Source organism: Typopeltis vanoorti, chromosome 3 (genome assembly GCF_054136105.1).
Source record: "Typopeltis vanoorti isolate ZY-2024b chromosome 3, IOZ_Tvanoo_1.0, whole genome shotgun sequence".
In the NCBI taxonomy this organism is placed as follows: Eukaryota; Metazoa; Arthropoda; class Arachnida; order Uropygi; family Thelyphonidae; genus Typopeltis; species Typopeltis vanoorti.
Window position 1 is genome coordinate 140,772,857 of NC_143551.1, and position 27,087 is coordinate 140,799,943.

The window sequence follows — 27,087 nt, forward strand, 5'->3', positions numbered from 1 at the left end:
TCATCATTGAGTAGCTAGATCTAAATAATATAATACCAAGTTTGTAGCGAACAGAACTTACATACCCTACTATAAGAATTGCCAAGGAGGTGTCCTTATAAATTACTAAATATATGAAGAGCCAAAGGCTTCAATTCGATCTTGCTCCACCCTTACTATGAGTTTCCCTGTGTTGCACTACCAGATGGACAATGTGCTGCACCATTCAGGTATTTGCTTACGCTTGGACTTGCCAAACTTTATATAGTTTCTATATTCGGCATGAAACTCTTTGAGTTTCTTATTCAGCTGTGAAACAATATGGGATGTAATATCCCTTAGTTTAAATAATTTTATGTCGCCGAATTGAAGCCTTTGGCTCTTCATATATTTAGTAATTTATTTGGACACCTCCTTGGCAATTCTTATAGTACGGTATGTAAGTTCTGTTCGCTACAAACTTGGTATTATATTATCTAGGTCTAGCTACTCACTGATGAGACCTCAATAAAGGTTGAAACCGGTCTGGGTAGTGACCTTCTCTCATAATGTAAAACAGTAATACAGCTCCTAAGAGCTGGGTTTCACATTATGGGAAAATACCAAGAACAGTGAATGGAGCTTGCTCCACCCTTACTATGAGTTGCCCTGTGTTGCACTACCAGACAGACTATGTGTTGCACTATCCAGGTATTGGCTTACACTTGGACTCGTCGAACTTTATATAGTTTCTATATTCGGCATGAAACTCCAAGAGTTTCATGTCGAATGTGAAACAATATGGGATGTAATGTGAAACAATATGGCGGCTGTGAAACAATGTAGGATGTAATATCCCTTAGTTTAAATAAATGATATAGTGATATCATTGCCCTATCTTTATAGTGATATATCATTGGCCTACCTTTATAGTGTTAGCTCTTCCAGAACAGTAGCATTCTTGAAAATTAAATTGCAATGGTTTCCTTTTGGGTTGAGATACATTTGAAGAGAGTTATTTAGGTATAAGATTTAAAATGATGTAAATTACATAATAAAATATTAAAAATCAAAGTCAAAATGTACTAAAAGCAATGGAATGAAGGGATAAAAGAATTCAGAATTCTTTGATGTGCATACTGGTCCTGGAGCAGGCTGCAGTACAGACCATTGACTAGTAAGAGCCAAAGTAAGACTGAGAATCTGAAACCTTCCAAGTCAGGCCCATCCCATCAGACTGGGTCAGAGTAATCTCTAGTAGGTTCACAGAAGAAATATCAACACTGTTGAATAAACTTTTGGAGGTTTGTGAGGAGAACTCACCTGAAATGCTCTTGGAAGGAGTCAAGATTATAATATATGATACACCCAAGAAGTACCCAGGCCCAATTAGAAGACAATGAGATGGATATCATATTCAACATGGGGATCTGATCAAAAAGAGGCAGTTGGAGAAACAAAGAGAAGTCAGAAAAGCCATCAGGCAGGATAAGGAAAATTTTTATGCTAACAAATGTGAAAAGATAGAGCTTCAGATGAGGAGACACAATTATAAAAGGATGTTTTGTTTAGCCTGTGATCTTTTCCACTGATCCCCTGATCTAAAATACAAGTTTAAATCCAAATTGAATGTCATCAAAGACAAATCAGTAGTCTCACTGATATTGTGAAACAAGAATAGAAACATTCCAGTAATTGGACCACATGTTTATTAAGCTAAATGAAAATAAAAAACAAACCCGACAAGTTTCGTAAGTCGTTTGACTTACATCTTCAGGGGTCAAAGGTAACTAAAGTTTAAACAAAAGAAATGAGAAAATATGCTAGGCCTGATTTGTGTTCTCTTCTTTTTTGTATGTCTTTTTGGTGTTCGTTCATGCAAATTTCCCCTGATCTTCCCGTCTGGCCTGCATAGCAGATGCCACAGGAACAATGAATTTTATATACACCTGGTTTTTTTAAAGGATGGTGTGGAGGTTTTGGGGATGTAGAAATCTTGAAATTTTTTCAGCAGTAGAAAAGCCACTTTGATGTTATGTTTGTTTAGTAATTTGGCCATTTGTCTGTAACATTCTTGATGTATAGAAGCGTGATTGCAAACAAACACCAAAAAGATGTACAAAAAAGAAGAGAACACAAATTAGGCTTAGCATACCATACAACTTCCACCGACCATAATGTACTCTGGCAAAAAACAAACATGTCTTACATTGAAAAAAATTGTTACATAAGGAAATTTAAGGAAGATGCAAACATGCTTAGACTTCCAACGCAGTGTAACAAAAACCAGGGCCTAATTCTACACCAAGTTTGGTCAGCATTGATAAAAAATATACCCAAGTCAGACCTCGGACAATGTGAACGTGAACAACAGAACGTGACAGCATCCAGCATTGTTCAAACTTAGCATTGCACTGAATCTACATTCGGATATTCAATTTAATAACAGTTAGACAGCCACAACTGTATATAATGAATTATTTTGAGTAATTTCTTATTTCTCGTGTTTAAACTTTTAGTTACCTTTGACCCCTGAAGATGTAAATCAAACAACTTACAAAACTTGTCAGGTTTGTTTTTTATTTTCATTTAGCTTAATAAACATGTGGTCCAATTACCGGAATCTTTCTTATGAAGAATAGAAACATCAAAAATACTACAGATAAATGCAACATGTGAAATGAAAACATTAAGAAAAATAGTGAATAAAACAAAATTTGATAGAGTAAAAAATGAAAAGATTTATGAAGAATGTCAACTACAACCCATAAATGCATAGATAAAAAAGAGGCAATTAGAATGGAATCAACATGCTCATAGAATAGACCAAAAAAGGATAGTTAAACTAGCAAAAGACTGGAAATCAAATACAAAAAGACCAGTTGGTAGACTAAGAAAGTGATGGATCAACTGACTGCATGAAGTATTAGAGATGCAACAAGCTGAAGCCTAAAGCAAAAAGAAGATACTGCCTTATGAATTCCCATGCACTGTCAACATCTTTTCTGCACAGCTCATTTAACCAACATATTGATGTTCATAATCATTCACCTTATAATTTCATATATATTCTTTTTTTTGGCAGTAACCTTTTCTTGTATCACCACTTCCCAAAACAAGTATCCTTACCAACCAACAGCAGTATTAATACCTCACTAACAACTACATCTTGTGAAGTTACCACCAAATCTAACACCCTTAAACATCTTTTCTACACAGCTCGTCTAACCAACATATTGATGCTCATAATCACTCACCTTATAATTCCATATATATTCTTTTTTTGGCAGTAACCTTTTCTTGTATCACCACTTCCCAAAACAAGTATGAGGAGACACAATTATAAAAGGATGTTTTGTTTAGCCTGTGATCTTTTCCACTGATCCCCTGATCTAAAATACAAGTTTAAATCCAAATTGAATGTCATCAAAGACAAATCAGTAGTCTCACTGATATTGTGAAACAACCAACAGCAGAGTTAATACCTCACTAACAACTACATCTAACAACTACACCAAATCCAACACTCTTAAACCTCTAATTGCTTCTGTCACATGCTGCTTAAGACATTTATCCTTAGAAATTCAAACTCATTTTCCTTGATCCTGTACACTATCTTCTCCTTCCAATTTATATTCCTGTAATTAAAGTCTCCTATCAGGATCACCTTCTTTTACATTTGGGCATGAATGTTCAATATGCTTAAACATTTCATATCAGTATTCTCTACATTCCCTAGTCTATAACAGCATCCTATCAGATATACTAGTTAATTTCAACTTCACATCACACACAGATTCAAAATCTGCACATGCACTATCAACTTCCATACTTTGTTTACACAATTCCTCTGCAATCATTAATGGTACTCCCCTCCCCCCCCTTCGCTTTTCACCTTCCTATTCTTCCAATAAATTGTATATCTTTGATTTCTATTCCTGACAGTACATCATCCTCAGACAACCAAGTTTCATTTATACTGCTTATCTCTAGGCATACTAACTCAATCAATGCAACAAACTCAGCTACATCAGGAAAGCATGTTTTGCATACTTTATTATTCAACACACCTGTAATGATTGAGCCCACATACATATTTTGGCAAAACAGTGATCAGAAAAAGGAAGGAGTAACTATAGTATTCAATGCTAAACAAGAACATGAACTTCTTGAATAGCAGACAATTTCAAGAAGAGTGATGTGGACAAATTTCAAAATGCAATATTGGACAAAAAGAATTATCCAAATCTATGATAACACAATGTTCTACAAAGGAAGTATAGGAATCTTTCAAGTCATTAAAGGACAACTAACAAAGAAAAAGGAAAGCTAACTCTTGGTAAAGATCTAAACAGCAGCAGGGTATGAAATGAACACGAAACATGTACAAATGTTTTGGAAAAATTTGAAGAAAAGAGCAAAAATAATAATAAGAGTGAGTGCTTGCTGGATTCAGGACATAGACTAGTCAATACAAACACTATGTGCCAACATTAAAATATGCATCAATTTCTCGTGGCAGAGGGAAGAGAGAGTCACACAAGATCCAACCAGCAAACTCTGAATTGAAAACCTACTGTGAACATGGATTTTTGTGAATACCTTTGGATCATAGATGAATATTATTGTTATGAATGTTATAAGTTTTTAGGATATTAATACCAGACATAGAAACATTTTGGAAAAATCTGCAGAAATGGTAATGCTAATAATAATTGTAAGTACCTGCTGAATTTCTGTTCAGGACGTACATTAGTCATCACTAATATCATATTCAACATAAACATGTGCACAAATTCACAGCAGAGTAGACACGAGAAAAAAATAAGAAAAGTCTCACTATGTTATTACTTATAACAATTAATAATATCTTCAAACTGTTTCAGGAAACAAGAATACCAGGGGATTAGAAACAGGAAGTTATCTCCACTTAGTTTTGAGCAGGATAAAATTGAATATCATATTGAAAAAAAAATATGTGCAAGAAAATTTTAAAAAGAAATTAAGTCAAACAGCTTTCAGGGAAACTCATATATACAAATAAACTATAGACTCAAATAGCTAAACAAAATGCATAGGAAGATTTTGTTAAGAACATAGAAAATAAATACAGGAAGGCAGAAAAATGTACTGAAGGCCATTGCAAAAAAGAGATAGAGAAAAAAGTATTGTAAAAAAGAATCAAAGGATAATAAAGGCAGCATGAAAACTGAAGATATTCTATGGAGACAACTACCGTGTTTGAATACAAACTTTAGCTTAATATAACTAAAATCTACATTCGACGTTTCGACCTTTATGTCAAGGTCATCTTCTGGAGCATACAACTATACACAGAAAACAAGCTACACTACAATCAAACTGGTTTGTTAAAGACACTGACCAACTGCTACAACAATTGCTGACTTGACCTCTGGTGAAAAAAATAAAAATATAAAAAATAAAAAAATAAAAAAATAATAAAAAATAAAGAAAATCATACATCAATGCTAGAGTCCTATTATTAGTGTTATCTGTTGGTTGTAGAAATACATTGGGCACAACAACACGTATCTATCTATATAAATATATTAACATCATGTACATTCCAGCCAGTTGGTATGGAATGGTTTCTAATACTAGCTGAAGATTGGCTAGAGTCCTGACTTATGCTGGATCTTATATATTAGGTAGGCTAAATGTGTGCCATCCAGATCCTTGGAATTTTCATGCCATCTTTGTTGTTGATATTTGGGTGGTTTATCAGGATTTTGCAGGCTTCCTTAAATTTCCTTTTGTACCAGGTTTTTGTGCGGTGTAAAGAGCAGGTGCTTTTCCATTTAATTTGGTGTAAGGTGTTGAGTGTGTGTGGTCTGAGAGGCCTGTTTAATCATAATGGTAATATTTAATGTGTCTAATGTGTTCTTTCTTGCGTAGAAGGATTGTCCATCCTGTTTCACCAATGTATGGTAAGTTACAAGTGCAGCAGATGTAATAGACTCCAGGATGTGCTAATGGGAGGAGAGGATCCTTAGAGGAGTTGAATATTGTTTTAAGTATAGTGGGTGGTTTAAAGGTGGCATTGAGGTTATAATGTTGTAGGATTCTGTTGATTTTTTCCGATAACCCTTTAATGTATGGGATGGCTATGGTTTTACTGTAATCTAGATTCATTTTTGTTGTTGTTTTATGGAGTATTTTATTAATAGTATTTTTGTTATAGCCATTATTTATGAATGTGTCGCTGATTATTTTTAGTTCTTGTTTCAGGGCTTGCTGGTTAGAACAAATTGTTGTAGCTCTGTTTTTAAGGGTGTTAATGACTCCATATTTTTGTGATGGGTGGTGGTATGAATTAGCATGTATGTATTGGCCAGTGTGTGTCGGTTTTCAGTAGACCGTGAAGGATAGACTGCCTGAAGTAAGATGTGTGACTAGTGTGTCTAGGAACAGGAGCGAATTTTGGTTTTTGATTTTGATGGTAAATTGTATGCGTCCGTGTTGTTTGTTCAGGTGGCTAAGGAACGTGTTTGGCGTTTGTCGCCCATGCGGCCAGATCGCGAACACGTTGTCAACATATCTAAGCCAGACTGTCGGTCTTAGCGTGGCGGAATCAAGAGCCCTTTGCTCAAAAGTTTCCATGTAGAAGTTAGCAATTGGGGGGGATAGTGGTGAGCCCATGGCTGTACCTTCTTTTTGTAGGTAAAATTTTGCCACACGAAGTAACCGGACTGTAGTACGTGGGCAAAGAGGGCCATAATGTCGGGCGGAAATTTGTTCTGTAGTAGGAGATTTGTGTCATTGCTGAGGACATTAGTGAAAAGGGCAAAAACGTCGAAACTGACTAATATGTCGTCTTTGTCGAGTGTTATGTTTTTAATTTTGTTTATAAAGTGTTGTGTGTTTTTTATGTAGGAGGGGTAATGACCTACCAACTCCTTGAGTGCTGCCGCTAATTTCTTGGCTAAGTGGTAATTGGGATTGTCTATTCCTTCCACGATTGGTCGAAGGGGCATTGTTTGTGTATTTTCGGGACCCCATATATTCTGAGGGGGGGGGGAGACATAGTGGGGTTTGAGTTTTTTAACCGTGTCTGGTGGCCAAGAAGTGACGGACTTGAGTAGTTTCTCTGTTTTATCCTTTATCCAATTATTCTGAAAGACTGCTAAATAAAAAAAAAACATACGATAGAATAGCAGTGTAAAATATTCATGAGAAATGCAATGAATGAGAAGTATATATCATTTGAGTTAGTAAAAGCCATTGAAAACTTGAAATATGGAAAGGCAAATAGAATAGATGATATTCAACTAGAAATACTCAAATATGAAGGTATGAAAATTTTCACTGCCTAATTTAGGCTTGGTCAGAGTTGAATTCTGGATAACTGGAGTAGAACACTCAGTGAAAAAAAAAAAAAAAAAAATGAAAGATAGTTACAATTTCCTCACTGAGTTTTATTCTAAGTGAGAATATACTTAAGAATTGGCCAAGGAAAATTATGGAAGATCAGCTTCGTAAAGAACAAGTTGGGTTCATGTCAAACAGAGGATGTCAGGAACAGATTTTCACTTTAAGACAAATAGCTGATAAATCAATCATGTAGACAGGTTAAATATTGGACGTTATAATTTTTTTTTAACTGTATCACAATCCAAAAACACTAAAAATATGTTTATTGACTAGTTTATACTTTGTTGGATTTCAAACCAGCATCCTCAGAACACCACCAGTTACAGTCCACATGAGATAGCAGGTAAGTGAAACAGTTCAAATTGCAAAGGACAAAAAAGATCTGAAGTCCTAATAATGAGCTGTGCAATGTTGTAAATAAGTCATTTTTGTTTCTTGTTTGTTTATGTGGCTTTTTTTTTTTTTTTATGTTCCACCCACAAAAGGTTTTTCTGTAAGAATATCATACATTAGTACTGTGGGTGGGCTAAGAATTTTTTATTCTATTTTTATTCATTATATATATATATATATATATGGGAATAATATTATCCTAATATATATATATATATATATATATACAGGGGGTCCTCAACCTACGTTGTCCTTGACATGCGTCATTTCGACTTTACGGCGGTAATCCCATAAATAATTTAAAAAATAAATTTAGACTTGAAGCAGCGCGACATAAAATTCAAACATTATGGGCGAACTTGTTTGTGAGCGCAGCGGAAGAATACGCCGTTACGCAGCGTTTGTTTGGGAGAGGTGGCGTCGCTTGGATCCCAGCATACACTCTTTGGGTACCGCGTGCTTTGTTTACATCCGCTCTCTCACTTTTGTGTTTGTGTTTTTTTGTGACTTTTTACCCTTCAATATGGCTCCCAAACGTAAGGCAGACTCTTCCGATGGCAGTGTGTCGAAGAAAAGGAAAGCTATTACATTAGAAGTGAAATTAGACATTATTAAAAGGGCAAAAAAGGGAGAAACGCTAACGAACATCGGCCACACACTGAACTTAAGTCGTACCACAGTCAGGACTATTATCAAGGATAAAGTTCGCATCCTTGAACATGTGAAAGGATTGGCGCCCATGAAATCGACTGTGATTACGAAAAAACGTAGTAAGCTCATGACTGAGATGGAAAGGCTTCTTGTTCTTTGGCCGGAAGACCAGCATCAACGCCGTATCCCAATTAGCCTCATGTTAATTCAAGAAAAGGCAAAAAGATTGTTTCAGGCATTGAAAAGTGAAAGGGGGGAAACGAGTGCAGGTGAAGAGTTTAATGCTAGTAAAGGTGGGTTTATGCGGTTTAAGGCTCGGGGCAATTTACATAACCTTAAGGTACAAGGTGAAGCTGCTAGTGGTGATGATAAAGCAGCTGAGTTTCCTGAGGGGTTGGCTGAGATAATAAGGGGGGGGGGCTGCAGTGCTCAACAAGTGTTTAATGTGGATGAGACAGACCTATTTTGAAAACGTATGCCTAATCATACCTATATCGCCAACGAGGAGAAGGCAGCACCAGGCCATAAAGCTGGTAAGGAGAGACTGACTTTGCTTCTTGGGGCTAATGCTGCTGGTGACTTAAAACTGAAGCCCTTGTTGGTCTATCAGACTGAAAATCCAAGGGCACTAAAGGACCAACTTTAGGAAGGGTCAATTGCCTGTCATCTGGAGGTCCAATAAGAAGGCATGGGTGACTTCAAATCTTCGAGGATTGGTTTACGCCCCTTTCAGTGTGCAAGCCAATCACAGGATAAAAGGTAAAGAATTGTTTTCATTTTTTTTTTGTTTTTTAATCATCTGTACAGAATGTACAGTTTTGGGGATTGTTCTCATTTTTATGTTTGTTTTTTTATTACAGTTTCATTTTTCTGTACTATACGGTAATTATGTTCTCCCTTTCATTTTCCTATGGCTTAGTTCTGTTTCTTGATATATACGTATGACTTTAGGGGGTCCCTGGTACAAAAACACACTAGAATCAGACTATATAATGTCTTGTCAAAACCAATTCTACTATACAGAAGCGGAACATGGACCATGAAAAGGAAAGATGAAAAACGAATTCAAACGGCAGAAATGAAGTTCCTCAGAAAAACAGCTGCATATACCAAGTGGGACCACAAAACAAATGAAGAAATCTTACAATCCCTGAAAATAAAACCAATTAATTACTACATAAGACAGTATAAACAAAAATGGCTAGAACATTTAAATCGAATGGACAACAGCAGACTACCAAAAATATTATACAGATACAAAATAAGTGGAAAAAGAAGAATCGTAAGACCAAGAAAGAGATGGCATGAGACCGGAACAGGCCACATGGCCTAAATTTCCATGTTAGGAAGAAGAAGAAGTAACTCAAGAACCCCCTGTATATATATATATTGAATTTGCTTAAATTTATTTTTTACACACTCCAGAAACCCTGCTCAAGAGACCAAAGTGTCTCCCAAATTTTTGGCAGATTAATATAGCCATACTTGCTGAGGTTAGAAGTTCTTCACAGCCATTGCCCACTCTAAAATTAATCTCTCTGACCTGTAATGACTTCTATAATAACACACTGGTTTTCTTCTGTGTGAAGGAGTGTCTAAAGCATGGTCTGACAGTACTGACTTGCTGTAATGATTGTGGCAAAAATGTATTTCTTATGTTCTATGAGGTAGATGTTAATAGATCTTCCTGTCTGTCCATAGTACGCAAAGTTAAAATCATAAAGTAATTTTATTCCTGATACAATCCAAGATGTGCTAAAGGATGGAGGAGAACATATCAGTGTTGCTAATTTGATGTTCGACTCAGACCATAATTTGCTTGTTATGGAATTAAGAATATGATATAAGAAAATAAACAAAGGTAAAAACAAGAAAAGGCGGAACCTAGAAAAACTCAAAGGAGATGCAGGTAGGAAATTCAGAGAAGAACTGGAAAATAAAATAAGGAACAAAGAGAATATATCTGAAGAAACTATGGATGTTAATGCAAAATGGAATCAACTGAAAAACTTGATATATGAAACAGCTGCTGAAGAGATAGGTTTTGTGGAAGGGAAAAGAATTAAAAAACCATGGATTACAAATGAAATAATAAGAAAAATGGAAGAAAGAATAAGATGGAAAAATGTAAAACACTGAAGAGGGAAGAAGAAATACAAAGTATTAAATAATAAACTGAGAAGAGAAACTGATAGAGCAAGAGAGGAATGGTTGAAATTGAAGAAATGGAAAAAAAGGGGCGATATGATAAAATGTTTGAAAAAGCAAAAGAAATTACAAATATTAAAAAAAGCATAAGAAATCTGCCATTAGAAGATAAGCAAGGAAAACTGATTTATGATATTGAAATACAGAGTGAAAGATGGAATACATCGAAGAACTTTACGCAAAAAATGAAAGACCAACAAAAATTGAATTGGAAGAGCAAAATGAAATCTCAACAGAAGAAAGAGGTCCTGAAATACTAAAGAGAGAAGTAGAAACAGCAAATAAGAAATTAAAAAGTGGAAAGATGGAAGGAGTGGATGGAATACCTAGTGAAATCCTAAAACAACTGGAGAACAAAGGTATAACAGAAACATGGAAACTCTGTAACCTCATTTACAAAACAGGAGTATGGCCTAAAGATTTCACAGAGAGTATTCTTATACCAATTGAAAAGAAAAGCAATCCTGCTAAGTGCAGTGACTACAGAAGCATACTCTCACATGCCTCCAAAGTACTGCTAAGAATATTAAATCAAAGATTGTATAATAGAGTGGAGCATTTACTGGGGATCAATTTGGATTTAGAAAAGATAGAGGAACCAGAGATGCAATTGGAGTAATGAGGACCATATGCGAAAGGAATATAGAAGTAAATAAAGAAGTTTATATTTGTTTCATCGACCTTGAAAAAGCATTTGACATGGTGAAATGGGAAAATCTGATGGAAATATTACACAAAATAAGTTTAGATTGGAGAGACCGAAGGTTAATAGCTGAATTATATATGAACCAGACGGCCATAATAAAGACAAAAGTAGGAAAAACTAAAAAATGTGTGATTGGCAGAGGTGTAAGACAGGGATGCTGCCTGTCACCGATGCTCTTCAATATATTTGCAGAAGAAATAATAAAAGAAACATTTTATGAAGAGAAAAGAGGAATCACTATTGGAGGAAAAACAATACAAAATATTAGATTTGCAGATGATCAAGCAATATTAGCTAATACCGAAGATGAACTACAGCACCTAATGCAAAAATTTGAAAATATATGCAAGAAATATGGTATGAAAATTAACGCAAAGAAAACAAAAGTGATGAGAGTCTCCAGGAAACCAGGAAGTATCAAGGTGATGATGAATGGAGAAAGTGTAGAGCAAGTGAGACAATACAAATACCTTGGTAGTATAATACAAGAAAATGGAAAATTTTCTGGAAATTTCATGGAAATAAAAGAAAGAATTAACAAAGGAAAATATGCCTTTTATAGCAAGAAAAATTTGTTTATTAATAAAATGAATAAAAATCTAAAGAAAAGGCTTATTAAGTGCTATATTTAGAGTATGACCTTATATGGGTCAGAAACATTGACAATTAGGAAGAAAGAAGCTAAAATGTTGGAGGCATTTGAAATGTGGTTATGGAGAAGAATGGAGAAAATAAAGTGGACTGAAAAAATCACCAATGAAGAAGTATTACAAAGAGTTGAAGAAGAAAGGAATTTACTAAAGCCATAAGAAGAAGAAAGCATAACTGGATAGGACATGTATTAAGAAGAGACAGCCTAATGAAAAGAATGATAGAAGGGAAAATTGAAGGAAAGCGACCAAGAGGAAGAAGATGACTAATGATGCTTGATGATATAATGGGAACAAGAAGATATCAGGAAATGAAGGAGGAAGCAAGAGACAGAGGAAATTGGGGGAAGAGAATCTGCTGAGTTATACCATTGAACCTGTCAAGAGACAGAACACTAATGATGATGATGATGAATTTGATGTGTGGTTTGAAAGTGGTATGAAAGTTATATTTAATTAGTACTTTGGCTAACTTTTCAAGATGTACTCTGGACATATGGAATAGGAATAGTGGTGATTTGCTCCTGTGTGTTTGATGAGGGAGAAGTAGGGGGACATGTAGTATTTTTTCTATTTTATGGAAAAAATACATAATAAAATAAGCAAAGCTGGTATGGTGGGGAGCCAGCTGAATAAAGTTATATAGAATAAAAGAGAAATTAGTCAAAACACTAAACTAGCAGTATACACAACAGCAGTGCTCAAACTCATTTTAAATTATGGATCTGAGAGAGAGAGATCTGAGTTTTGTTTCTTATCATAGGTTAGAAATAAAACAGTTGATCAAAGACTGGAGACCACACTTATGAGAATTCTGAGAAAAATTAGGGGAGTGAACAGAGAGCATCAATAGAAAATCATATTAAAAATGAAAATATTAGGATGGAACTAAACACTGTTAACATTTCAGAATGTGTAAGTAGAGCTAATTTCAAGTGATACAACCAATGATAACTTAAACAGAATGAGAAAGGAAAGGTTGGCAAAACAGTAGGTATTCGATGCATGATTTTGGTTTAGAAGCACCTTAGGAGACAAAAATATAAAATCTTATAATACTGAAGTCCCAACAGATAACAGGCTTATTTGGAGGAAAATTGTCAATAGAAAGATAGTAATAATGTAAACTTTTCATGTGGTATTATCCTGAGAGTCCTTTAAGGATACATATTGGAAATTTGATGATGATTTATTCAACTGGAGATGAGGATGGAGACAAAGATTCTGTGGATAGAAAAATGGATAGATGAAAAGAAGAGGAAAAACTAGAACTAATGCTGCAACTAATATTAGTCATGGACTGGTCTTGAATTACTGGCTTGAAAAACAACTGTTTTATACCAAGTATTAAGAAGCAAATAAAAAAATTGAGAAAAGTGTGTTTCCTTTCTAAATACAGGGTGTTTCAAAAAGAATGACCCGATTTGAAAATTGTATATCTCTACAACCACGAACCATAAATGAATGCGACTTGTACCATTTGTAATTGTGGTGAGTGAAACTTTAGGCCTTACTTAATACTTGGTATGTAACTGTACCACATTTTCATTATTAAATATAATTATTTGAAATTGGGTCATTCTTTTTGAAACACCCAGTATACCATCCTGCTCATGTTAAAAGTTTTTTTGTGTGTTCATCATCATCATCAAATTCCTAACATGTACCCTCAAGGGGTGTACAGGATATGATAGTACTACATGAAAAATTTACATCATTACTAACTTCCTATTTACAATTTTCCTGCAAATCAGTCTGTTACTTGTCAAGACTCCAATATTATCATTATCAGATCTTATATTTCTATCGACTAAGGCACACTGTACCGTATCAATCCACCTATATCTTGGTCTTCCTCTGGGTCGTTTTCCTGCCAACCTGGCAGAGAACACTTGTTTTGCTAATCTTTCCTCGCCCATTCTGTTTAAGTGACCATACCACCTGAGATTAGCTCTGCTAAGGCATTCCTGGATGCCGACAATGTCAAGTTCTTTCCTAATATCCTCATTTTTAATATGATATTGCCATTGATGCCATCTGTTCACGCCTCTAATCTTTCTCAGGACTCTCATATCTGCAGTTTCTAGTCTTTGGTCAACTGTTTTACTTCTTTTTTGCTTCTTCTTACTTCTGTTTTACTTCCCAGCTCTCAAATCCATAAGTTAAAATTGGTTTGAACACTGTCTTGTATACAGCTAATTTAGTGTTCTGACTAATTTCTCTCTTATTCCATATGAATTTATTCAACTGACTTCCTACCACACCAGCTTTGTTGATTCTGTTGTCTATTTCCATGTTTAATTTTCCATCTTCACTAAAAATCGTACCTAAGTAGCTGAAATGTTTTACTTGTTCCACAGGTTCCCCGTTCACAACACAATTGATATTTTCAACAATTCTACCTATTTTCATTGTCTTTGTCTTTTTAATGATGACCTTCATACCATATCTATTACAACAGTTATTCAATTTAGTCAGGGACTCTTGCAAACTTGTAGCGGATTTATTTAAAAGTATAACATCGTCTGCATAAAACAAAGAGCTGATATTAACATCTCCAATTCTGATATCATGTTTAATACCACTTTCCTTCATAATGTGATCCATATAGCTAATGAATAACAGAGTGGATAATTTACATCCTTGTCTCACACCAGATTTAACATTAAACCATCTTCCTGTATTTCCTTCAATTCTAACTGCCGACTTACAACTCAAATACAGACTAAGTATTCTTGATATAATGCCCAATTGACACCATATAACTGTAGATTGAATAGCTTCTCTCTCTTGGCACCTTGTCATATGCCATTTCCAGATCTACAAAACTCAAATAGAGATCTTTTTTATATTCCCATGCTTTCTCAACTATTTGTCGTAAAGTGAAGATCTGATCCTGACAGCCTCTATTTGGCCAGAATCCAGTTTGTTCTTCACCAAGCTTTTCTTCCACAATTCTTCTCAACTGTTTCTCAAGTATGCTTACATAGATCTTGCCAGGAAGAACACTCAGTAGGGAAATACCTCTGTAATTCTCACATTCAGTTTTATTTCCCTTTTTATATATGGGTACTATGAGAGCTCTACTCCAATCATCGAGAATTCATCCCTCTGTCCAGGCACTGTTAAGATTTTTATACCACCATATTTCAGCATTTCTGGTCGAATATCATCTACTCCTGCTGTCTTCCCACATTTCAACCCTTTGATGGCTTTTTCTACTTCAAGTATGGATATGTATTCCTGACTGCATACCTAGTCAGTGTTTTTTACCACTGTGCTATCACTGCTTGTTTCATTTAGCAATTTTTCAAAGTAATTACTCCATACTTCAAGGATATCTTTTTCTCCTGTTTTCATGTAACCTTTATCATCTCTAACTGCTTTTTCCGGAACTCTTTCCTCCATTTCTAAGCTTCTTCAACAACTTCCAGAATATCTTACCACCTTCTTGATATTTATTTTCTATGTTCTTGCCAAAGACATAGAAAATAAAGAGACAAATGTAAAAAATAAAGAGACAAATACAGAGACAAATGTAAGAAAGATGTTTAGCTTTCTTACATTTGTCTCTGTATTCTTTAAGAGCAGAAGCTGACTTATTTTCTAGGAACTTTTGATATGCTTTCTTCTTTTCCTTCACTGCCTCTTTAACTTCCTGTGTCCACCATGGAGTTCTGATTTTTCTATCCTTGCAGACAACCTCACCACATGCCTCTCTGGCTTAATCAATCAGGGTTTTCTTCAAGGTTTGCCACTAAATCTCCAGGTTTGCTTCTTGTTCTCAAACTCTTTCATTTTTTCTTCAATAATCTTTATGTATTTTAGTCTACAGTTCACATCTGAGAGCTGCTCAACTTTTATTCGCTTTAAAACTTTCTTACATGTTATTCTTTTCAGTACGAAATTCAATTTTATCCTGCTCAAGACTATATAGTGATCGCTTCCAATTTCAAATCCTCTATACACTCTGGTGTCCTGCACCAGGGAGAAAACATCACTATCAACAATAACATAGTCAATGAGACTTTTCTTATTCCTTGCCTCTTCTCTCCATGTGAATTTGTGCACATTTTTATGTTGGAACATGGTGTTAGTAATAACCGGTCCATGTCCTGAGCAGAAATCCAACAGGTATTTGCCATTATTATTGGCTTTGCTCTTTTCTCCAAATGTTTTCAAAATATTTTTGTATGCCTGACAATTATTTCCTACTCTGCTATTTAGATCCCAAACAAGGACCAACTTTTACTTTTTCATTGTGTCAGTTGCTTTTTCTAAAGCATCAAAAAATTCCTCCACTTCTACCTTAGTAGAACCTTCTGTGGGACCATAGGCACAAATAAGTCTCATTGTTCAATTTCCCATTCTGATATTTGCCCACATCATTCTACTTGAGACTGCCTGCCATTCAAGAAGATTAGCTTCATATTTTGTGTTGAGTACTATGGCTACTCCTTCTTTTCCTTGATTGTCATTTCCTGAATATAACATTTTGTATTTATTGTTCAGACACCAGTTTTTATCTTTTTTGTTCAGTCACCCCTATTATATCGATCTGGTACTTATCTAATTCCTCAGCTAGCTCGATTTCTTTGTCATTCAGGCTTCTTATGTTGATAGTACCGATCTTTAACTCTGGTGATGTTCATTTGGGGTATGCTTTCAGAATTGTTCCAGTAGCTGACTTTTCGCCCTGGTTCCCTGGCGAAAACAATGGGGGCCTTGTTTAACCGGGCGACGCCCAGCTGGCATGAAATTTTGTCATGTTGTACCATCATTTTCTATATTGGTTTAAGCCAATAAGAATACAATTTGGTCAGCCAAATCCCAAATTGCCAGCCCATCCTCATTCGTTCAGAATCCAGGTAGATACCCAACAGGGTGCGCCACGAGAAGGTGAGGATTGGACATTAGGTCAGAAGACCTGTTCGGTTCCCCGCATTCCTTTAAAGGCTATGTGGAGGTCTCCTCTCAGTTATACGGCTTTGACCCTTATGTGTGTTTGAATGCTATATATTTTTAGTGTTTGTGTGAATCCCAATGCCTCACTACAAAGAAAAATAGATGATGCATTAAGTTGTTATCCAGACACTGAAGAGAAAAAACAAGCCTCTGTTCGGTCATCCCTTGATAATTTCACAAGGAAAGTCAAATGATAAATATAGTATATTTTTAATTTTTTTGCTATTTTCTTATAGTGTTTATACTGTACTGTATTACTTTGGTTTAATAACATACTAAATCCAATCTGTGTGTAAAGTCTGTGAATAATACTAACAGAAATAATCTTTAATATATGTTAATGGTATGATTAATGGGTGAGAGATTAAATCCAACTTATGTAAAATTTGGGTTATGTAGTTTGCATAACTCTTACACAAGTCAGGGATCCCCTGTAATTAATTTCTACTATATGCAGAGAAGTATTATATAGCATCAGTTTAACATATGAGTCAAAACTGAAATAAAATATTTCAACAAATCTGAAATATATAATTAACAAATTCTTTACTATACAGAACACATGATGTGCAAATGACATACTTTTTTAATGGGAAAAGAATAGCAAGAGGCACAAAGAATGTACTTTACCAAAAATCCAACTGAATGGTAGGAAAGAGAATTTTTAAATAACAGAGTGTAAGAAGAATGATTATTCTGAAAATATATATCATGTTAAAGTTTATTTCCAGACAAGCTGCAATTTCATATGATTTTATATGCACAAACTATAAATCTGTGCATATAAAATCTGGTTATGAAAATTATTTTGATTATATTCACCTGCAGAGTATATATTCAAAGACTTGGCAATATACAAAAATCCATCAAGTCATATTGCAGAGGTACACAAGAAAGATTATACATTGCTAGATGCGATGGTTATGATTAAAAGACAATGGCCAATTTGCTTGTGAGAAGTTGCAAATATAAAGACAATCGAAAGGAAATCAGAAAGGAAATCCTTCCTCAAAAAAAAAAAAATTGAGGTTATTGACACCATCTTCCCAGATGAGGAAAATATCATCCATATAGCGATACCAGAATTTTAGTTTAAGGTGGAAGGAATGAATGGTGTCAACAACCTCAATTTATTTTTAGACCACCTAAACAAGTGTCATGATAAAATCTCTTTTACCTTCGAACTGGAATCCGATGACTGCCTCCCCTTTTTAGACCTGAAACTTACCAGATGTGCTGAGAGTATTAAAATCTCAATTTTTAAAAAGCTTACTCATACTGATTCATGCTTCATGAATTAGTATGAGGAAGCATGAAGAGACCTTCATGCTTCCTCCCATCACTATCCCCCACAAAAATTTTATATTATTTCCACCTCAGCTCACCGTGCAAAATCTTTACTTACAGAAGAAACAGAAATTGAAAATGAACTCCTTTTTCTTAAAAAAACTTTTATTAATAATGGTTTCTCTCCTAGGAAAATTGACAAATTTTCTTCCCAGAGTCACTCAACTACTTCTGAAGACCCCTCTTCCCTCAGAGCCTTCATCTCTTTGCCTTACATCAGCTCTCTTTCACCAAAACTGGCAAAAATTCTCAAGAAGTTTAACTTCAGAACTTGCTTCACTAAACTCCCAAAACTTCGTTCAATACTTAGTAAACCTAAAGAGAAACATCTTCCAACTCAGTTTCCAGGAGTGTACAAGATTTTATGTGATTGTGGAAAGCCATACTATGGCCAGACTGCTAAATCCATCCTTCTATGTTTGGAAGAACACTTTAGAGATATCTCCTATAACAGGACTAGAGCCAGCGCTCTCTCTAGCCACGTTCTCTTTTCAGTTAACTCAGACGAAGGCTGCCAACACATTGTGAACTGGACTCAAACTTCTAACATCCATGTGTGCTATGATGAACTCGAGAGAAAGATTATCGAATCTAGAGAAATTTCTCTAGATTCTTCTCATATCAATAACAGCGTAAGTTTCAATCTCTTTGATGCACACATTGCCTCCGTTCAGTATTGGCGAACTCGCAACAGCATATAGTATAAGTTTTATTATTATTATTATTGTTCCAGGAAACTCCAAGGAGTCGACAGACTCATCGAGGGAGGCCCTAACATCATGTCTGGAACAACTATTCAACATTCACACAGTATCTATCATATCTTGCCTTCAACTTATTCACGGTCGTAGCACCCACAACAGACTCTGGAAGCTTATTCCACTCATTCACCACTCTCTAAGTAAAAAACCTAGCTCTAACACCCTTGTCAACCACACTCTTGCCCAGCTTCCATGCATGGCCCCTAGTCCTCCCACCACCAGTCATATTTTCAAAATTATCTTCTGGATCAATCTTATAAAAACCCTTCAGTAATTTGAATGTCTCAATCATATCAACCCTCCTTCGCCTATCGTCCAATTTCTGCAACCCACAAATCCTCAACCTATTCTCATAAGGTTCATTCCACAGAACTGCTATCATCTTGGTCACTCGTCTCTGGACCCTCTCCACTTCCTCCCCATCACGAAGAAACCCTGGTGCCCATAACTGGGCACAGAAGTCCAGATGGGGTCTTATCAAGGCTCGATACAGAGGAACAACAACTTGCTTCTCTCTGCATGTTAAAGTATTTTTCATAAGCCAAGTGATTTGGTGAGCTGTTTTAGTTACTTTTGCATTGTGCTCCCTAAACTTCAACTCCCTATCCACCAGCACTCCCAAATCCCTGGCCTCATCAATCTCCTGGAGTACGGTTCCACCTATGCGATATACTGCTGCTATTCTTTTCACCCCAAAGTACATAACCTTACACTTTGCCACATTAAACTGACATCCATTTTTCCTAGCCCAGTCCTCCAAACTATCCAAATCATCCTGTAAAATTTTGACATCCTGTGCACTCACAATTGCTCTACCCAACTTTGCATCATCAGCAAACAAGTGAACACTTCCTCTCAAATCCTTTCCAATATCATTGATGAACAAATTGAAAAGCAGTGGTCCAAGAACAGAGCCCTGCGGCACTCCACTAGTCACAAGACGTCTTTTTGACTCCACTCCTGAATAAACCACTCTCTGGTATCTCTCCTTCAACCACCCTCCTATCCATCTTACCAACCCTATATCTATCCCCATCTGCTCCAGTTTACTGATTAGGGTTCCATGTGGTATCCTGTCAAAGGCCTTGGCAAAGTCCAGTAGTATCACTGTAAACCCATTACCCCTATCCAGTTCAGCTGTCACTGTGTTATAAAATGTGAGCAAGTTACTGAGGCATGATCTACCCTTCACAAAACCATGTTGTCCCCCATACAATATCCCATTTTCATCTATCCAATCCTGTATTCTTTTCTTGACTAATTTCTCTAAGACCTTGACAATGATTCCTGATATGCTAATCGGTCGGTAATTTACAACAGCGGTCTTGGAACCACCTTTATGCAGTGGAACTATTTTCCCCTCCTTCCACCCCCTCGGGACTAACCCAGACCCGAGACTCAAATTAAACAAAATGGTCAAGGGTACTGACAATTCATTAGCTGCTTCTCGTACTACACGAGCTGGTATACCATCCAACCCCACAGATGTATTGACATTGAGGTTATGCAATAGACTACTCACCTCCACTTCATTCACCACAATTCCCGTATAATCTACTGGTTTATTCGTTTCTGCAATGTCACCACCTGGATGATATATTCTTGCAAAGTGCTCACTCAGTAATCAGCTATCTCAACTGATTCAGTTACCTCCCTACCATCGGCATTCTTTTAAATCATTCTGCCATGTACATTTTTCCTTTTACTTGCTACATATCTAACTGTTTAGGATTCTCTTTAGCCTGCATGGCCCATGTTCTTTCGTAATCCTTTTTTGCTTTTCTTACCACACTCGTCACCCTTCTGGCTTGCGCTTTATACCGTTCATGTGCCTGCCGGTCACCTTTCTCCTTAAATTCCCTCCATAGTTGTTTCTTTTTTTGCAGCTCAAGCTTAATGGTGTTATTCATCCATTTAACCCCTACTTGATTTATTATTCGGACTCTAGGTATACAGTCAGTCATTGCTTCATGCAAGCACTTCTTAACCACCTCCCATGCACTATCAACTTCTAGTCCTTGCAGTTGTACATGCCATGGCACTGAGCCAATCAAACTCCTAAGCTTGTCATACTTTCCAGCCCGATAATTCCACATGTAACCTGTCTTAATTGAAAATTCTACACCTTTAGCCACCTCCCAAGTCAAGACCCTATGATCACTCTCACCGATTGGTGGCAATGTGGTCATATTTGTTACAGCCAAATCCTCAGATGTAATTACTAGGTCAAGCACTCTCTGACCCCTAGTATTTTCCATTACATGCTGTCGCAGATAGTTATCCCTTAATAACTGCATAAAATCCAGTTCCTTCCTCCCGTGTGTCCTCTCCTCACTCCAATCAATGCGACCATAGTTGAAATCTCCCATAATAATAATCACCCTCCTTCCATTCATTTCTTCTATTTGCTTGTGCATACTGTCACCACCATCTTTTCCATCACCTGGTCTATAGCAGCACCCAATTGTATATTTAGTTCTGCTAGCCACAATCTCACACCAAATGGTCTCAAATGTGCTCTTTTCTCTATCCTGCAATTCAACTTCTATTCTCCTTGGCTGTAGCTCATCAGCTATCATCAACAATACTCCTCCCCCCATTTTATTCTCTCTGTCATTCCTGAACACACTATACCCATCACATTCAATCCCACTAGCTATATCATCTACAGTCAGCCATGTTTCACTAATACCAATAACCTGTGGTCTGGAAGTGCCAACCATGGCCAAAAACTCTTCCTTCTTGTTCCTAATACTCCTAGTATTAGTGTACATGAATTTAAGACCCCCATTAGCCCCCCCCAACCCTACCTTGATGCCTTATATTAACTATCCCACTCTGGTTTGTTGTCCTTATTTGCTCTAGCATATTATATTCATTCTTACATTCAAATGCCTCCCTAAGGACTGTATATCTACCCCCCCCCTTAACGAATCTAGTTTCCCTGAATTTGCACATCCACTACATTCAGCAACACTTTCTCAAGTCTTCTTACACCATAACCATTCAAATGCAAGCCATCCATCTTATATAGATCCTTTCGCCCATCAAACTCACTCCACATGTCCACAAATTCCGCACCACTCGTCATACATAACCCACGCATGAAGTCATTCGCAATTATGGCCCTCCTTTTAAACATTTCACTGTCATACCGTGGCAAAAGACTAATCATTCTAACTCTCTCACTCTTTTCTTTTGCTACCTCAAACAATTCATTCAGGTCTTCTATCATTTCCATTTTATCTCCTTTCAAATCATTCGTACCTGCCACAACAATCATTTCTTTCACCCTTTCCTTTTGCTCTCTAATAATTTTGTTTGTTTGGAACTCAAGCTCGCTTTTTGTTTTCAAACACGCTGTCTTTTTTGTACTTGTTCTGTTATTACAATTTTAAGTCTCTGTAATTCTTTATCTATTTCTTTGATTGTGATACCTGAAGATGTTGATCTATTCAACGAAACTAGTAAACTAGTAGTATCTTTTCAAATATACCATGTCATCTTTTTTTCTCTCGGTATCAGTCATTAAAGCTTTTTCATAATATTCCAACCGAGTAAAAATGAATTCTGAAAAAAAAAAAAATAATATATATATATATATATATATAAAATTCTTACCAGCATCTGATTTTCTTTACTTAAATTTGGTTCATCAGAAAACTCATTTACCACAGCCTTCCAAGCCAAGCTTTCTTGAGAGATATTATCAGAAGCCAGGCAGACATATCTTTTTAGAAGTTCAAAATGCTACAAAAAAAATATTACTATTTATTAGAAAATCACAGAAAATGATAATAAACAAATTTATAAATAAAATGGATTAATGTACTGTATTTTATATCCCATCTCATCCTATTTTTTATATTAGGCATAATGAACTTGTTACCCTCAAGTAACTTAGCTTCTTATCAATTAATTTTTATTAATGATAGACAGTTAGTCCTATCCCCACACTCGGCTGTCTGTCAATATGTATGTATGTCTCTGGCTTGTTGGTGTGTTTTATGGGGGTGGGGACCCACTTCTGGGAGAGAAAGGAACCTTGCTGCCTCTGCATGAGATAGCTTGAGATGAAAAGTCTTTTATAATAGGCTTATATCCTAGACAGATGAAGAGCACCCTGAATATTTTCAAGAAGAAGGGGACTTGTCACTACTAATAACATTGTAAAAGCAGCACTTTTATACACACAAAATCTTTCAGGGCACAGAAATATATTATTATTATTATAGATTTGTAGAAGAAAGGACCCAGAGTTTCAGTGTGTTGAATCTGTAGAAAATTTTACTGCTAAGTTACAAAGTATGCTATACTTGACAAGAAATTATACTCTTGTTTTAATCCTTTACCCAAGTGTAAGCAAACATAGTTTACACATGAAGTATCTTCATACTTAATATACTTATATATAGAAAGGCTGTTACCTTTATTATGCTGGTCTGGTTGGCCGAGCAGTTAGTGTATCTGCTCTCCAGCCAAAAGACTGCAGGTTCAAATCCTGCTGTGATTGTCTGTGAAAATACTAGTGGTGGTTGGTGGGTGGTAGATGACATCGGTGTAGATAATGATGATGGTAGTTGCGGTTCATTGTAGTTGATGGATTGAGTGGTGGAGACAGAGAGCTGTAGAGCAGGTGCCCTTCCACGATAAGTCTTTGGACTCCCTGGAAGGATCATGTAATAATAATAATAATAATTATTATTATTATTGCTGTTGTTGGCCAAAGGATATAAGAGATGTGGATGACACATAATGGCAAATTAACTGAAGGCAAGTAATCATTATGGGGGGGGAATTCAAACTGGAAGGAGAAAATATACAGTACATGGAAATGGAAGTTATGCAGCTAATTAGAGAGTTACCTAAAACAGAATGTAGCAGAAAGGAACCAGAGTTTGAGTGTGTTGAATCTGTAGAAAATTTTACTGCTGAGTTACAAAGTATGCTATACTTGACAAGAAATTATACTTTTGTTTTAATCCTTTACCCAAGTGTAAGCAAAACATAGTTTACACATGAAGTATCTTCATACCTGGTATACTTATATATAGAAAGACTGCTGACTTGACATCAATTGCCTCCATATGCTGTGCTGAAAAATTATTATGGGAAGGATCATTACTCAGACAAGTTTAACTTTTATTGAGATCTCATTAGTGGGAGTCAGCCCCAGAAAGATACCAATGTTAAATCAATGCAGAAGTCATATATTTTCTATATACAATTTATTACTTGTATAGTGATAGACCATTTTAAAGGTGTATCACTTCACCAGTAATGAGACTTCAATAAAGGTCAAAACCAGTCTGGGCAATAATGTAGTCCTTCCCCATAAAGTTTTTGCATCAAAGGATATTGAGGCAATTCATGTGAAGTTGGCAATCTTACTATACAAGTAGACTAGTCATGAAGATACTTCATGCAAACTTTGTTTGTCAAATAAAATGTGCTGTATCTGATAACAGCATCAGAAAATTTGTCCATAACCAAGATAACCAACCACTATGACTCAAAATGGCAAGAGTAATCATAGTATTCAGACCAGGGATATGCTGAGTATGTGGAATTTTCAATTAAGAAGGGATACATGTGAAACTATATGAAGGAAAGTAGTATTAAACATGATGTCAAAATAGGAGATGTTAATGTCAGCTCTTTGCTTTATGTGGACGATGTTATACTTCTAAATAAATCCGCTACAAGTCTGCAATATTCCCTGACTAAACTGAATAACTGTTATAATAGATATGGTGTGAAGGTCAGCATGAAAAAAACAAAGACAATGAAAATAGGCAGAATCGTTGAAAATGTCAAACGTGTTGTGAACTGAGAACCTGTGGAACAAGTAAAACATTTCAGCTACTTAGGCACAATTTTTAGTGAAGATGGTAAATTAAATATGGAAATAGACAACAGAATCAACAAAGCTGGTATGGTAGGAAGTAAATTCATATGAAATAAGAGAGAAATTAGTCGGAACACTAAATTAGCTGTATACAACACAGTGTTCAAACCAGTTTTAACTTATGGATTTGAGAGCTGGTTCAGAAGTAAAACACTTGACCAAAGACTAGAGCCTGCAGATATCAGAGTCCTGAGAAAGATTAGAGGCATGAACAGATGGCATCAATGGCAATATCATATTAAAAACGAGGATATTACGAAAGAACTTGACATTGTCAGCATCCAGGAATGGGTTAGCAGAGCTAATCTCAGACAGTATGGTCACTTAAACAGAATGGGAGAGGAAACATTAGCAAAACAAGGGTTCTCTGCCAGGTTGGCAGGAAAACGACCCAGAGGAAGACCAAGATATAGGTCGATTGATACGGTACAAAGTGCCTTAGACGATAGAAATATAAGATCTGATAATATTGGAGTCTTGACAAGTAACAGACTAATTTGGAGGAAAATTGTAGATAGGCAGTTAGTAATGATGTAAATTTTTCATGTAATACTATCATATCCTGTACAACCCCTTGAGGGTACATGGCAGGAATTTGATGATGATGATATGTGAAACTATAAAAATGAAAAAACTCGAGAGACAGTTGGAAAGTATCATAGCATAAAAAACTTTAAGGAAGGGATGTTAATGGTGTACAGATTAGTAGCATCATTAAGGAGGAGCAGCAAAAATAAATAAAATGCTGTAGAGGATATGCAAGGAGAAAGGTAATCAACAGGCTCATGAGTAGTACGAAGCAAAAACAAGAGCAATAGCACAGTGAAGAAGAACAAGATCAGATTATGAAAGGAAATTATCATCATCAATTTCCTATTATATACCCTTAATATTTTGATTAAATTGACATTGTTAATCTCTATCAAGAATTTTCCTACAAATTAGTCTATTTCTTGTCAGCACCTCGATATTGTCATATCTAACATTTTGTTCTTCTAAGGCACTTTTGACAGAATCAATTCGCTTAGACTTTGGTACTCCTCTGGGTCTTTTTCCTATCATATTGGCAGCAAACACCTGTTTTTGCTAATCTTTCCTCTCCCATTTTATTTAAGTGACCATACCACCTTGCACACATGCTTGAATGCAAACAATGCTGAGTTCTTTCCTAATGGTTTCATTTTAATATGTTCTGCCATCCATGCCATCTGCTCAGGCACCTTCCAAAAACTCTCATATCTCTGGTCTCTAATTTTTCATCAAGCACTTTTTTCCTAATCCAACTCTCCAATCCATTACTTACAACTGGCTTGAGCAGTGTATTGGTCAAGAAATTGGTCAAACTAGCAGTATACAATACTGCTAGTTTGACCAATTTCTCTCATCTTGCATATAAATTTATTCAACTAACTCCCCATCATACCAGCTTTATTTATCTGTGTATCCTCACAAAAAACTGTGCCTACATAGCTGAAATATTTTACTTGTTCTGTAGGCTCTCCGTTTATAATGCAGCTGAACAAAGAGCCTATAGAACTGTCATAGTTTTAGTCTTTTTATTGCTGATTTTCATGCTAAATCTATTACAGATGTTTTCAATTTAGTTAGAAAATCCTGGAGACTTGCACTGGATGTGTTTAGGAATACAACATCGTGCTTAAGGGTCAAAGCTGTATAACTGAGAGGAGACCTCCACATAGCCTTTAAAGGGATGCAGAGAACCAACCAGGGCTTCTGACCTAATGTCCAATCCTCACCTTCTCGTGGTGCACCCTGTTGGGTATCTACCTGGATACTGAACGAATGACGATGGGCTGGCAATTTGGGATTTAGCCAACCAAATTGTATTCTTATTGCCTTAAACCAATATAGAAAATGATGGTACAACATGACAAAATTTCATGCTGGCTGTGGCGTCGCCCCTGGTTAAACAAGGCCCCGATTGTTTTCGGCAGGGAACCAGGGCGAACAGCGAAAAGTCAGCTACTGAAACAAATCTGAAAGCACACCACAACTCAACATCACCAGAGTTAAAGATCGGTCCTATCAACATAAGAAGCCTGAATGGAAAAGAAATGGAGCTAGCTGATGAATTAGATAAGTACCAGATCAACATAATAGGGTTGACTGAAACAAAAAAAAGACAAA

The 27,087-nt window shown here is 36.0% G+C and overlaps 1 protein-coding gene across 1 annotated transcript in view; it reads right to left on the bottom strand.

The window, feature by feature from the left end:
- Positions 1–27,087, bottom strand: part of LOC150108611 (tetratricopeptide repeat protein 37) — a 485,241-nt gene that overhangs the window by 433,703 nt on the left and 24,451 nt on the right. Inside the window, exon 5 of the mRNA XM_090416072.1 lies at positions 22,653–22,781. Within this exon, the coding sequence (XP_090272198.1) occupies positions 22,653–22,781 (129 nt within the window). The remainder of the gene's footprint in view (positions 1–22,652; positions 22,782–27,087) is intronic.